This window comes from Echeneis naucrates, chromosome 19, assembly GCF_900963305.1.
Source record: "Echeneis naucrates chromosome 19, fEcheNa1.1, whole genome shotgun sequence".
NCBI lineage: Eukaryota > Metazoa > Chordata > Actinopteri > Carangiformes > Echeneidae > Echeneis > Echeneis naucrates.
Window position 1 is genome coordinate 9,523,950 of NC_042529.1, and position 15,441 is coordinate 9,539,390.

Here is a 15,441-nt window from a genome sequence, read left to right on the forward strand (position 1 = left end):
AGTGATGTGTTTTTCGTTGAAGTAAACATCATTGTTCACATTGTTTTAGGAACACCCTCCCCCTTTTGAGAAAAACATTCCTCATCTGAAGGTAGTGTGAGGCTGTGGCATACAATATAAATAGATCAGTTGTACACATTTTCCACAGGTTTTGCAGCAAAAAAAAAAAAAAAGTTTTACAATGGCAGTTTAAGACAATGTCTATGCATGTTCCCACCATCTTGTGTTCCCTTATAACCGCATATGAAGAATACTCCTCCCTCTCTCACTCTCTTACTTTCATTGCCCCATTTTCTGTCATTTTCTAGGTGATGTCATCTCTAAAAAGGGCTGCTTAGTTACATTAAATGAAGTTTATTGAGGAATCTGCAGCAGCATTTTGGCAAACAAAGACATTAAAAACAGTGGTCTGCAAAAGCAATTTGCAAATGGCAATTCCTTGCATTATCAGTATGGCTGTGTGCATAATTGGGGCACTTGATCAAAGTAAAGCCAGCACAATATTGATTCCTCTGATGAAGGTCATAAATTATATTATAATTCTGTTCTAATGGATTTAATAGTTCAAATCAGAAAAGTAAAGCTTGTACAGGAGGGTTTTCTTTTGAGGACAGTGTTTCACGTTCACAGTATTTTGCATTTACCCATTTAAATCTTCTGAAAAACAGCCCGTTCATATTGGTTGTTGTAAGGCTCTGACATTTGTTTGCCAGCTGTTTTCATATGTGAGAGAAAAATTATTTTCTAGATGTCAGAGTTATTTTAAAGCAACAGGGGCACTTTAACATGTTCAAGTTGTGCATGAATTAACCAGTCGCTCTTCTGTGTTTCTTAGTCGTGAGTCTGGAAGGCCGAGCAGTGCATTTGGCCACCTTGGTCCAAGAGGCCGAGCAGCGGGTGTCAGAGCTTCAGGCCCAGGTGTGGAGCGAGGGTCCCTGTGAGCAGGAAGGAACAGACAGGCAGCTAAAAGCCTGGGAATGGAGGCTCCGGCTCTTCAGACGCATGCAGACAGGCTTCGAACATGCTAGTAAGGCTTACAAGGCAACTTTGATGTTACAGAGATTTTCTCACATTTTCAACAGTTGAAGCTCGCTGCTTGGATCGTTACAGCAGTCCACCACGTTGTCGGTTTTCATTTTTTTTGCGCCCTTTTTCTGTGCTGGCATTCTGTCTGGGCTGAGTTAAATGCTTCCACACTGGGATGCCTAGCAGACAACTGTGTGTGTGTGTGTGTGTGTGTGCTTGCGCGTGCAAACATAACGCGCCTGTATTCCTGCTTTAATTTTTTATTGGCATTTCATGACACGCTTAGTGGCAGGGTAGACAGCCACCTCATGAAAGCAGGCACGCTCACACGCACATACTCCTCCTCTTCCACTCCAGCCAATCTGCACTTTGATCCACAGAGGATCTTTCCCTACTTTATAATTCCATATACTCATGTCATTTGATAGGTACATTGTGTGAACATGGATGGAAATTACACGCCACATGTCATAATGATGTTTATGGAGTTATATTCACGATCACAGCCAGTGACATCCTCACCTCCTCTCAGCATGATGTAATTTCCATTCACCACCAAACGTAAATTGCTTCAATTTCACAGGCATCCACAACTTGACTCTTCACAAACTTTTTACACCTCTGAAAATGAAACTGGTTACACATAATAGTTTATGTTTAATAAGATTTGATGTAGCTTCTTTGTCTGCTGTGTTAGTATTCTTACTTATTACGTTGGTCGTCTCTCTGTCTGTCTGGCTCCTTAGGCCCTCCAGACGCTCCCAGTGTAGTTCGCCTGTCTGTCAGCAGCAGCACTAGTCTAAGGGTGGACTTTCAGGAACCTCTTTGTGTCAACTCTGCTGTGGTTACCAAGTACAAAGGTCAGCCGCTGTGTCCATCCCATTGCTTTATATTCAACACATCACTCACTGTTCGCTTGTTGTGTTTATATGTGAATTTGTGTGTACTTTCAGTGAGCTGGAGCAGTGCGCCATCCTTCAGTCCCATGCTGGGTGAAATGGTGGTGGCCGACACCACTCTGCTGCAGTGCAACATCACTGGACTGACATCTGTAAGTTTCAACTAAATTTATGCTTCAGACATGCTACTGACAGCCTGAAATGCTGAATCAGCATCACAGTGTGATCAATAAGTCAGTATTAATCAGGAACAGCCTGCTGTTTTAGATTATGGATGTTTTTGCCTCACATTTATATAAATCTCTTAAATTTGATGCTTTCAAGAGGTGACTGAAAAAAAGTTTGACTTATGTTGCAGATTTCTTGGACAGAACAGCTATCCACATGTATTTATCCTCTCCTACATCCCCACACATAAAACCATCTTCACATGAAACTAGGCCAGGAGACTTATTTCCTCTGTTGTTACCTCAGTCTCTGAGAACTACCAGATAAAAAGGCAACAATCGTGATTTATATGGTAGTTTATGGGTGACAAACCAACACAAAGAAGCACTAAACTCTAGCTTCTCCAGCTGTTGGTGCTGACCGATAAAAAATTTAGAAGCTATTCTTCCACATTAAGGCCCCTGAATATTATTTACATGCGAGCCTGAGGTGTTTGCTTAGGCAACATTTGAAGGCATTTCCCCAGCGACTCTTCTTTATTACATCCATCAAACCCGACACACAAGTTGAAGTCACCATCACTCCCAAATGATGGGGGTGAAAGACTTATGGCCTTGTTTAAAACACATTTGGAAAACGTGGCTTACTTGTTTTTTGAAAGTCTTTGCTCCCAACCATTAATAAGCAACAGTTGCAAAACAGTCTCCAAAATGATAAAAAGAGCAGCTTGGTTGCCTGCAACCTGATTTATGTTTGGCATTCTTCAGCGAGCATGTAGACAAATGGACACTCCATTGGTTGTTTGTTATTGTGTGGGAGAATAACCCCCAATTTAAGGCCCCTGCTGCCAGCCAAAGCTCACTCCTGTCACATGACAGGGGTCAAGGCAAGGTCAGGAAGTGTCGGCGGCTGGTTTGATTGATCTGGCTGAGAAAGGAGAGTCATAGGTCTGCTGTCTACATACTGGGCACAGAGACAGACAGAGCTTCTTGATAGACCCTTCACCCTTCACACACATACAAAAATGGGGACCTAGCAAAAGCTAAATGGATGCACTTAACAGGCACAAACACAGATGGTATTACACCTGCTTGTACCTTTACAGATGCCTGTTCCTTTAGAGTCGTTGCAGTTCGCAACCAAATTTTGCATCAACTCTCCTTTGTCCTGTCCTTCCAGGGAACGCATTACTACATCCAAGTGTCAGCCTACAACATGAAGGGCTGGGGGCCTCCACTCATTTCCACCCCTGCATGCGCTGCACCTTCCAGTAAGTGTCTGCTTTGTGTTTGCATATGTGTTTGTTCACATATGTGGCAGAATTTTACATAAAACAAAACATAAAACTTCCAGTCAACAGCAGTGCCAAGCAAGTGACACTGGAGGGTTTTAGCTGGCTTCACTAAATTAGCACCACAAAAAAACTGTTTTCAGGCAGGACATAGCTTAAAAAATGCACATGTGAGTGCGTGTGGTTTTCTGTGTGCTGCCTGAACGATACAATCTCTCATAGCTTTCCGACACAAAGAGAGACTTGGACATTGCATCATTTCACATTCACTTAATTGATTTGGTTATTCCAACGTCATTCCAGCGTTGCTTTGACAATATCAGGGGGGTGGCAGTGGGGGAGGTGAGGGGTGACAGCTGGGCTCTCCTCTGCCAGCAGGCTGGGTGGGTTTTGGGACCCCCGCTGCAGACGTCAGTGAGTGTAACCATAGCCTCAGAATGGTGTTTGGGACTGGCTGGCAGTAGAAGCTGCCCGGGTTCAGCCAAGAAGTTAACCGTGAAGTCATGTGCAACGACAGCTGAGGTGTTGACTCACCACAGCAGCCCTGACCCTCATTCTATCTATCTATCTATCTATCTATCTATCTATCTCCTTCTTTCTTTCTTTGGGAGCAACAAATTACGGGTCCTTATTGTGTTTAATTGGAGGCATTTGTTGATTTGAAAACAGAAATTCAATTATGTGAAATAATTCATCAAATGTTTTGATGACTTATGGATTGATTCTCATGGTCAGCTTTTCAGCTTGTAAACCATGTGCAGTTGGTGCACACCTACTGTAAGAGAGTGAACATAGGTGCTGTGATTGTGGGTGTGTTGGCACAGTCATTGCACATCTGGGGAGCACATGGACATGTTTGTCCTCATCAGCACACCGTGTTTTTCAGCAAGTGTGTGCGTCTTCATTTTAAGAAACTGGGCTTTCCCTCTCTTTTTTTCTGATGTCCACCTCCCTCCTGCCTCCCTCCCCCTTTCAGAGCTAATTTCGATGTTGCGTGTTTGTGTTTTCCATTTGGGCATACCACTGGAAATATTTGCATGTCTGTGCTGTAGTGCGCGGCGCGGCCCCAACAGTGGGGGCCTTATACCGGCCCATGGACGCCCATTAAAGGGCCCGCTTGTCCTGCCGGGACAGGCACCTTTCCGGGAATAGAGCTCACCGTGTTTAAGCTCCACGCACCCTCCTGGGGGCTCCAGGAGAGGGAGTCGGGGTGGGGGTGATGGGGTGGGTAAAATGGGAGGGGAGGGGGGTTATCACTGACACATCCCTCAGTGAGCAAGAACCGATGTTGGCTAGCTAACGCAGAGGGCAGAATGTTTTGAGGAATTACTGCTCATCTGAGCGAGGGGAGAAAGTGTGGTGTGTGTGTGTGTTCTGGTGTTTTTATGATGAGGAGTGTTAGTGAGTGAGCCTGCATGACTGGGAAAGAGCAACACAAAACACAGGAAGAAAAACACAAAGAGACCTAAAGAAGAGTAGTCAGAGACAGAGGTTGCACTGCAGCACGATGTGTGGTGTGTTACTTTCCTTACTCTCTGTCACTGGGCCAGCCACACTGTTTTTGTGTGTCAGAGTACATGTGTGTGTGTGTGTGTGTGTGTGTGTACTGGCATCTCAGCCCAAATATGTGCGGGGCAGCCAGTTGCGCTGGTGCTCAGTGGGTCTGTCTGTGAGCCAACCACAGCTTTCTCACACTGGGGTGGGTGCTGTTTCTTATACTACACACACAAGATCTGTTTGAGAAACAGTCTGTCTCACACACCTCACACTCCTACTATTGGAAGCCTCAGGACCAGGGCCAGCCCGAAGATTTTTGGGGTCCCCAGAAGAATTTGATTAAAATCCTCCCACTGCGATTTGCATGAACACAGTATAGACAGAGAGATACAGGAGGGAAAATGTTGAATTAGCCAAGTATAATCTAGGTGAATGCTATTTTTATTCAAATGAAAACCACTAAAAGAAAGAAAATATATTGACATATATTTTGAGTATTTAATAAGTGAAACGGTCCCTGGGAGCCTGTTGCTGAGTCTTGTGATACTGGCGTATGCTTCAAATGAGCAGGTTTTCCATCTAAGTTCAAACAAGAAGTCCAGTTTATTTTTCATCTCAGCAAAGTTATTGCTCCAGGGTCCATAGATCCAGGTTCAGCAATTTCAAATAAACCAACTGATGGTGATGTATTCAAAGATTCCACTGTGAGCAGAATATCTGCCAAAAAGTGCACCCCCCTGGTAGCAACTTGTCTGTAATACAAATTTTAACAACAAGGAAAGAACTGGAAGTAATCTCTTCCTCGAAAAAGAATACACCTGTTAAGTGATGTACACTTTCAAACTGCCCTTTTGGACTTTTAGAAGTCTCATCAGGAATTCCAAGATGCTGTTCGCATGCAACATCTTAGTTTAATGTGTTATTATAATTAATGCTTCAAAGGAACTGCAAAGGTGAGGGAATTCCCTCACCTTTGCCCAAAGCCAATATTAGAAGAGTTTGATTCCAACTTGAACAGAAACGCCTGTATAGTATAACAACAACACATCCAATAGTTGTCCAGAAGTTTCACAAGAACTAAAACAAGTTATGATTATTAAGGTTTTAAGTGACTTTTATAGCTAAATATAAGTTTAGCAACTCGGACATAACAAGACAGACACAGATCTGCCAAATGAGATATATACGGGACATATTGTTTTGCGTCTTTTCTGATTTTTTTTCTCCTGCAGGCTGGAGGGACATTGACGGTCGTGCTCCGCGACAAAGAGGCCAGAAGGAGGCACTAGACCAGCTTCTGGGACTGATCAAAGAGGCTCACCGCCACTGTGTCTGCCATGGTATCAACAACGTTTTGATCAATTTGATGAACATGTTGTTTACCTACAGGACTTAACAGTAAATGTAGTTTTAGAGAGTTGTGCCCATCTGAAACGCAAACCCTGCAACCTGATAATGATAATATTATATCTACCATACTGTATATGTAAAATTATTACTTTTAACTATGGAATTATTCATCCATTCATTCATCTTCAACCGCTTATCCATCAGGGTCAAATTCTTGGGCAGAATAACAACTTGAGACTACAGGACCACAAATACACATGACCCTAACCTTAAGATCACTACTGCTATTAGTTGAAGTCAAGCCAAAGCTGAAGTGAAATGTAGCCTGAACTGTGCTGTGGGGTTTTGACATTAACCTGACCATCTGGCGTTTTCACTACGGGTGTCACATTTTAAACAAACATTTCTGAATTTTTAGCCATCATCTAGTTCATGTTTCAGAAATATTCGAGATCTAAACAAACATGATGGACGGTTCGACTTGCAGGTGTAACACATCTCACCAAATGCTGTGTTTCATCTCACCTTGACAGACACTTCACAATCTCAGGCACGACAAGTACCTCGGGGGCTGTACACCCTAAGACAGCATGCCACCTCAAAAATAATACCCCCACCCCATCTCAACAGCCCCTCCACCCCCTTATGCGTCTTTCCATGACTCAGCCCTTCCTCTGTTGAAAACTTCTCTCTCTCTCTGACAAAATGCAGATCAACCTCTCTCACACTCAAGCTGTTTATATCTCCAAACACTGCTGGCTGTAAGTTGGTCCCTTAAGTGTCAAAACCTGTCCACACTGGCTTTTTTACATGATGGCAAACTACATTTAGCATTGAGCAAGCTGTCTCTCTTTTTCTCTCACACCCGCTTGCCCAAACACACACACTAACTATTATCCATTGTGGTCATATTAGCCATCTAGCGAGATGCAGTATAATAGTCAGTATTGAGTGGCTCTTGCTTCTTCAGACGGCGACTGATTGAGCTTGAGAGTTCAGGCACGGTAGCCAAGGTGGCGTGTCCCAGGGTCATGTTTGTTATTTCTGCAAGAGAAAAGTCTTAGGCTGGAGTCAGGGCAAGGCATAAATTAACACTGATGACTGCTGCCCCCCCCCCAAATCACCCCCCACAGTCCACCAGCCGTCCTGCCTACTCTCTATACATATACACACAGAAAGATAGACAAGGGGACATATAGATACACATGTACATGAACAGACACAAATATTCATGTACATGCTCACTTTCAACTCTGTCCCCTCTCCCACATGACCATGTGTGCACCTCCATCACGGCCCAGCTCATAGGCCACGCCACCTTCTCCCTCTTGTCCAAACACTATTAATTAAACTTTGAAAGAGGCCTTGACTAACACAGGCAGTTGGCCCTACTTGTCTGTCTTACTCAGTGTCAAACAGGGACTGAGGCCAACAGGACTGGAGCTGAACAGACTCGCAAGTGGAGAGAAATTTGGGGAGGTGAGAGGGGTCGAGGGAGTGCTGTTTTTTCTTGTTACTCCACCTCCACTCTTCCACCTGAAGAGAAAATTAGTTCTTTTCGGGTCCTGAATGGGGGGATTTATTGACTTTAAGTGGCCTGGGGCTGGAGTAAGATCACCTGGGAGGGAAGGAAAGGGGAGGGAATTTGTGAAGGTTTTGGGACTCGAGGTTTCTAATGAGTTGGGAGGTGCGTTATCTCACCAACAGGCACCCACACAAACACACACATACATACATACATACGCACACCTCCCTCTCCCGCCTCCAACCCCCTCCAGGCCCACTAAAAATAAACATGTCCCCACAGACTTAACTGACCTCCCTGTCAGTGAGTGGCAAAGGGTTAAGACACATACAGACACACACACACACACACACACACACGTAAATTACTACAGCTCCTTGGCTCCACTGGCTGTAGCTCAAGACATGCCATGCTCCAGCAGCTATAGTATGTGCAGGTAAACACGCACACACACATACACACAGTTAGTGTTCCTCTGGGACTTGAGAGCTAGTGGTTCCCTCAAGGCCCATAGTCTGCTGCTGGCAGCCAGCATGACTGTCAAATGGTGCCGCGCCACTGGAGCGAATAAAATGTCGAAAAACATTCCCCTCTAACCATGTTGTTGGACATGTCAAGTCTGTTGTCAATTAAGTAGCAGCCTGTCATTGGAAGAGATATGTCTAGATTTTGTCAGGCCAGAGGTATTCACTGGTTTAAGCAAGAAAATCAGACATCAGTCGGTCATCAGTGCCCTGATTTTTAGCATCAGGAGTCTCAGTGTACGCGCTCAAATAGGTAATCTGTCTCCAAGAGAGAATTAAATATTTTCTCATTTTTCTGTCTTTTCCACACAGAACAGTGCAAAGCCCCACCACAGGGCAGGAAGCACTCGGTGTCCAAAAGCCTACGCCACCTCTTCCAACCAACAAGCAAATTTGTTAAAAGCTTGAAAAGGTTGATCATCTTTTGCTGCCTTAAAATAAAGTCAATTGTACATGTGTATCTTATGTTTTAATTGAGTATTCATTTAGATTAGAGCATGTAATAGTCATCATTCAATGTCAATAATGGATGTGTAGTTTCTATGTCAGCAGCTACTTTTTATATTATCAATAATATTATTTTATTTTGAATTATGCACTTTTCCATTTGTTACTTTCCAGAGGTCTCTATCTGACATCCATATTCTACAGAGATGATAATGTGTTGGTGACACCAGAGGACCAGATTCCTATTGTGGAGGTTGAAGATTCCTACTCGAGTTCTCTCATGCAGGACTTTCTCTGGTTTACCAAGGTGGGCAGACCGACTCATCAGAAGATGGGAAGAAACATACGCCATATTTCAGTAACATAGTGAATCTGTAAGATTGTCCTGTTTACAGTATCTGTCATAATTGTGTGATTGTTTTGTGTCCATGCACCAGGTGTCCTATCTGTGGGAGGAGATTCCCTGGCTGCAGCAGTGTCTCAGTCCCTCCCAGTCATCCTGTTCCTGCACTCTGCAGACCCGTCTCAAGATGCTGCAGGCTGTTTCCCACCTACAGGTACTACCATGCTTAGACTCAGCCTCATTGTGATGGGAAATGGGAATGGCCACATGATCTCATAGTCTGATTTTTCATATATACTTTTTGCTTTATTATCTGATGCCTTTCCACAGGGAATGCTGGGAACCCAGGATCTTGGTCAGGTATATCTTGAGCCAATCAAAGACAAGCATGGTAATGCGCTGCTGGTGCTCCTAAAGGACATGAACTCCTGTCCTAACCTCGATGGGGTACGCTGGACACAGCTCTGTAAACTTCAGCTCCAGCGTAAGTCCATCTCATCCCCCGAAGAGCCCACAGCCTTGGACATGCTCCTCATCACACTCCATGTGAGTCCCACTAGGAGAGAAGTTCAGCATGTTTCCACAGCATTTAGGAATGGTAGGAGGGATTTCCAGCAATGGTTATGGTTTTTATCAGGCTCATTCTTAGCATTTTTCACTACCCAGTGATTTTGCAAGATGAAACAGTGTAGTGTTAGACATTTCAACAATAAAATGCCCAGAATCAGTGGAAAACATTTATTTATTGAAATTGCTGTAATGTTTTTCAATTCTCATTCACAGAGAACCAGTCAACACGAGGTTGCGTGGCAGAAACAATTAGACCGTAAATTGAAATCTGCTTCCAGTTATGAGAGCTGCTTCTGCAGACACACATTTTAGACAAATACATATTATCATGACTCTCTGCTTCAATTTGTCACCTCCTTTTAAAGTCACATACTGAACCCGCGACCATGTTAATTAAAGTTCAGGTCAGAATCCCACCTATGAATGTTGATCATCTCAAAGTCACTTTTACATTATGGCCGTTCATGCAGGCATTGTGACGTTGAATTGAATTTCAATGTGGTGGACATCATGATGATAATATAAGTAGCTGTTGTTGATTTGTGTTTTGCAACCGACGCTGTGTGGTTGTTTTGCTCACAACAGCCACAATCTGGAACCTAACCGCAACTTAATTTTGTCTATATAGCCCGGTAAACTTGATACCATTGTTGCAATCCCATTTTGTCTCCAATGTAAGTTGGTTTGTCCTTGTGGTTCCAAAACAATAGTGGAGACTCCCTGTGGCAAAACCACAGTTGACTGAAATATTTGTTTTGTGGCCAGTTATGAACAAATTGTATGATGAAATAGAAAAAAATTTGCTGATGGGCAAATGTAGCAGTGCTGATTTCCACTTTAAACATGTTAGCATAACTTTAGACTCAGGTCTCTCAAGGACTAATGACAAGAAGGCATGAATTCACTGAAATGACTTTGAGGATGTTTATAGAGACCAAATTAGAATCAACTCCAGCTGGCACCACTAGACTCTCCTCTTACCTGGTTTCCATCCACCTGCTGCTCCCAGGAGAAGCTGGCATACCACAGACGGAGCAGGAAGCTGTTGCCTCCAGGATTATACCTAGGATACCTGAAGTTGTGTACATCAGTTGAGCAGATCAGAGCCTTGGTGCCACAGAAACTCCCCAATGTCCTCTGTCACACAAAGATTCGTGACAACAGCAACGTGTCCAGGTGGGAAACATGTTGCTTTGTGTACTTAAGAGTCATGCAATTGTTTGAAACCCTCTGTTTGTACTTGGAGATTTGTAGTCTCAAAGTTGGGAGTTTGACATATGTGCTGGTTTCAGAGAGGAGTGGCAGTGGCTTCAAGCCCTCAGCTCTCTTGATGAGTCAATGGAAATGGACCATGATGTACAGAGTGCTCCACATCGCCTCCTACAGGATGTACGCAGTGCCATCAAGGAGCTCATGGCCCACATCAATGTCCCTGGCAACCAGGTCAGAGTTTGAACAGAGTCAGACTGAAAATGAGTCAAATTGTACGACTTCATGAATAAGTGCAGGATGGTTTATAGTTAAAATAAAAGCGTTTGTACTTTGTGTCGAATAATTTTGACTGATACTATGGAACTACCAGAAAGGAGCCAAGTTTCAGAGGCAGGCAGTTGCAAGAGCTCAAAGCAATGAAAATTATGCCAAAGGATATTCAGCCAGTTCTGGTTAGACCACTAATTCTACATGATTTCTATAAAAGAACACGGTTTGAATTCCAGCACAACAGCAATCATTGTCCATTTGGCTTAAATCTTTTACCACCCACTGTTCCACCCATGGGACACTGCGACCATGTACTATGAAAAAGGACACGTAAACGTGAACATATGCAGCATATTAATACAACTATTAGCAGATAAGACTTTATTTTATGGCAAGATTTTTGTTTCCAGATGAGATTGATGCCTGAAGAAAGTTTAAAAACAACATGCTTTGCTTTAGCACTAAGAAACTTTTACCCTCGACTTGTTCCACAATAGATCCCAACAGTGTTTTACTGATATGTAATAACCTCTAATTATAGCAAACCATGCAGTTGCCATATTCCTTACTTTTCATTCCGCTATTGGAGTGTGAATGCCTGGTTCTACTTTCAAAATACTTAAATAAGTGAAAATTGACTTCAATCTGTGATCCATACGCTGTTACTGTTGCTGTCACATCTGCAGTTTGAGTACAAGCAGAAGCAGCAAGTTTAGGACGAAGATATCAATCTCTGCTTGAAGGTCAAACTCATCACCTGTTTCTGTGGGTCCAGGCACAAGACTTCCGTATCTATAGTCAGGAAGTTGTGGAGTTTGGGGAGAAAGTGTCCTTCCTGCTGCTCCTGCCCCCTTCAGATGAAGTGTGCACAGCCCCAGGTCAGAACAACCCATATTCCCCTCGCTCTGGCTTCCTCACACTGCCACTGCAGATCTTTGAACTTGGTTAGTACACAAAGTTTGAAAAAGAAAGGACATTATCATGATATCTATAAATATTATAGAAGCATAAATATGTATTATGCACAGTGCTTCGCTTTTCCTCGTTTTAAATTGTTATTATTACTGGATTTCCTCTCTCCACAGTCCACTTTAATGCCTATTGCCCCAGTTTCATCGGACAGTACTGCAGAGTCTCGGCTTTGCTGGAGCTAGAGTCACTCATGTCCCAGCAGGCACTAAGAGAAGCCTTCTCTGAGGCCGAGCTCCTTACTGCTAAGAAGAAACACCAGCAGGTCCAAGAGCACATCCAGGTATAAAGCATTCTCTTCTCTTGGACGCTCACAGTGAGGGTTTTGCAGCCAAAGTAATCTGATGACAGATAGTGATGAACTGTTGCGATCTCACTAACTGTTCAACAGCAAATGGAGGAGGTGTGGCGGGACGCGAGGTGGATTATGGACGCCTTGCAGTATGCACGCTACAAGCAGCCAACAGGAGGCATCTCCATTAGCTGGATCATTGACTTCTCCAAGGAGGTGATGCCTGACAAACCTCCCTCCACCTCTTCCCAGCCAGACTTCATGCCCTCCCCCATGCCTTCACCTGAACCCTGCCACAAGCACTCAGGTCAGCCAGAATCAAGCTTGTCAATGTGAACATGTGTGTCTTGAGAATGATTTCATAAACAATGAAAAAGATATTGGATTGTAAGATTCTGATATTCCAATGCAATTCTGCAAAAGTTTCTCAGTTATCAAATATTTTTTTCCTCGCCCGCAGATTTTGCCGGACTATCAGACGAGGAGGGATCCTCTGAGGTGTTCCTCACTACTGACAGTGATTATGATTCCAGTCGTGCCCAGAGCCCTCGTGAGCTGGACTTGCTGCCCTCCTCTCCTCTCTCATCCTCCGTATCCATTGATCCTCGGGGCTTCCTGCACAGTGACGGCAGCAGCTCAGGGGGAGGGCCGTGTCTCAGCGGCGGTGGACGTGGCAGGGGAGCACTAAGGGATTCCACGCCAGACGTCCTCCAGGCCTCAGAATCGCAGCATGGGAGGGACGGTGAACGGTGTGGGGTAGCAGGAGGAGTTCGTTGTGGAGGAGAAAGGAGGAGAGGGGCGCCAGAGTTGTTTGACAGTGACTTCATTCTGCCCAGCAGGCAGATTGAGCTCCTGCACATCACTGAAAAGAGACAGGCCTTCTGTGTGAGAACCAGCAGCCTGGAGTTTCCTTCCACCCATTCAGCCAATCACCAGCCTTACTCCTACCACACTACTTGCCCCTCACCCTCCACCTCCCCGCAGCGAAGGTGGCACAGGCCATCATCGGTGGACCGCTGTTGCTCTGCAGAGCGCTGTTTGACACACCTCCCACCAGCACGTACATTATCAGAGGACAGCGGCACCCAGAGACTCTCCTCGCCTTCACCGGCTGCCCTCAGGAAAGGCAGCCATGCCACGCTGAGAGTGTACCCACAGTATCGCACAGGGCTGCCCAAGGAGACCAGTGTCAAGGTATTGTAGTTTCTTTTTTGGCAATGCAAAGTAATTCTATTGTCATGTTTGTAACATTTTGGCTTCTTCTCCTCCTGCACTCCAGCTTTGTGTAACTCCAGGCACGTCAGCTCAGGAGATGGTCCAGCTGGTAGTGCAGGAGATGAATACTGTGTCTCGACGTTTGCTCGGGAGCAGTGAACAGGAGCAGTGTGAGTACTACAGTCCTGAACAGTTAAAGCACTTTGGCCTCGTGCTGGTTGTAGACAACAGAGAAAAGTGGCTTCAGGATGACTTCTGTCCCTTGGAGCTCCAGAACCCCTGGCGGAGGGGAAAACTGTGTGTTCGCATTAAGGAGTATTCACCACTAGCATTGAAACACAGCCGGGCCACCACAGTGTGACACTTTCAGATAGAGAAAATTCGAAAGACCTCATGTGACATGCAGGTTCTCTTTCAATAAATGTGTATTGAAATGAACTGTTACGTTTGTACACGCAAAATGTGACAGTTTTCTCTCTGCGTGGTGTTCCCATCCACAACTGCAGCTATAATATGTTGTCATATTTTCTGCTGTGTTCTTGTTATGCAAAAAGATACTCTGAGAATCTGTTTCCATGAAATGTGTTCTCCCATGCATAAGACCTTTTTTTATGAACATCAGAGACCCTCATATGGACACCAAATGAACAATAACGAAATGGAACAAAGAGAAAATATTTTTTCGTGCTGTCAGAAGTCATTGGGGAGACGATTGTGATGCTGAACAAAATTAGTGGCGCGTCGCTGTGACTTTTGGCATGATTGACGCCGGCACATCGAGCCATGCACATTGCCAAATTGATGCGGGCAGCAGCATCTTGCCTCAACAGCCACACGAACACGGCTTGCTATGAACTCTCTGAGTCCCACAGAGCTGTCGGCTGCAGCCACTTGGCCCCATGTTCCCAGGATGTGGCCTCTGGACCCAGCCCAGAGGGCAGGAAGGAAGGGACAAGTCCAGAGGGGGGCTGGCGTCTGCCCTTGGGGACGCAACTGGTCCAACAATTTGGCCAGTCAGCCTGTCACTCAACTGCTCTTTGGCCACTGTGATGTCTGGTAGCGAAGCAAGCGAACAAGGGGGAGAGAGCTTAACGGAGAATGAAAGCGAGAGAGGGTGAGGAGGAGGGAAGCTGGCACTGACTGTATTGTGCCCCTTTTCACCGGTTGGCAGCAGCAAATCCTCTGTATATTAGACCCAGTTGTAGTGTAGCTAACTAACATCATTTCATCTTGTGAAGTACGATGAAAATAAAAACCAGCTCATTTGGATTTCCAAACAGAGAGAAAAAAAAAAAAACAACAAAAAAAACAAGCAATACTTTACAATTCTTGTTTGGTCTAATTGATGGAAAACGCATGTAAACCTTTCAGAATTGTGCTGAGTACATCTGAAGTACTGTAGTCATGCTGTGCTTAAAGTTGACCAGTTTAGTGTTTTGTTGTGTTTGATTCAGTGGTATTCCCAGATGCAGCAGAAAATGGTGCCCATCAGTCTAGCGCCTGGTTTCCCAAAGGTTTTCTGATGTTAAAGGGATGGCTCAAGTTGTTGAGAGGCAAAACCGCACGCTATATATTATCGACTGTCTCCCAAACTAAATATGAGGAAATATTTCAGCCCCAGTGACACATGAAAGACTCAAACCTCTCTGACCCGCAAACTGCTTCACTTGGCCCGAAGTAACAGTGTGGAGAGTCTTTCTTTAGTAAGTCAATAACTTCAAAGATAAAAATGCTGATGTAGCTGTACTTTTGAGAAGTGTCACGTTCTAACTCTGCAGTAAATCCCGCCTCTTAATAATGGGAACCATCCTTTTGAGCTAATGTTTGGGAACCTGCGCAAAGT

The 15,441-nt window shown here is 44.5% G+C and overlaps 1 protein-coding gene across 1 annotated transcript in view; it reads left to right on the forward strand.

Annotated features, from left to right (window-relative positions):
- The window catches only part of ankfn1b (ankyrin repeat and fibronectin type III domain containing 1b), an 86,864-nt gene extending 71,924 nt beyond the window's left edge, over positions 1 to 14,940 (forward strand). Inside the window, exons 7-22 of the mRNA XM_029527896.1 lie at positions 836 to 1,027; positions 1,773 to 1,886; positions 1,980 to 2,077; positions 3,273 to 3,363; positions 6,114 to 6,221; positions 8,593 to 8,692; positions 8,902 to 9,034; positions 9,165 to 9,284; positions 9,401 to 9,616; positions 10,650 to 10,816; positions 10,933 to 11,083; positions 11,898 to 12,066; positions 12,208 to 12,374; positions 12,483 to 12,690; positions 12,844 to 13,577; positions 13,663 to 14,940. Coding sequence (XP_029383756.1) covers positions 836 to 1,027; positions 1,773 to 1,886; positions 1,980 to 2,077; positions 3,273 to 3,363; positions 6,114 to 6,221; positions 8,593 to 8,692; positions 8,902 to 9,034; positions 9,165 to 9,284; positions 9,401 to 9,616; positions 10,650 to 10,816; positions 10,933 to 11,083; positions 11,898 to 12,066; positions 12,208 to 12,374; positions 12,483 to 12,690; positions 12,844 to 13,577; positions 13,663 to 13,959 — 3,065 coding nt within the window. The 3' untranslated portion in view covers positions 13,960 to 14,940. The remainder of the gene's footprint in view (positions 1 to 835; positions 1,028 to 1,772; positions 1,887 to 1,979; positions 2,078 to 3,272; positions 3,364 to 6,113; positions 6,222 to 8,592; positions 8,693 to 8,901; positions 9,035 to 9,164; positions 9,285 to 9,400; positions 9,617 to 10,649; positions 10,817 to 10,932; positions 11,084 to 11,897; positions 12,067 to 12,207; positions 12,375 to 12,482; positions 12,691 to 12,843; positions 13,578 to 13,662) is intronic.
- The last annotated feature ends 501 nt before the right edge of the window (positions 14,941 to 15,441 follow it).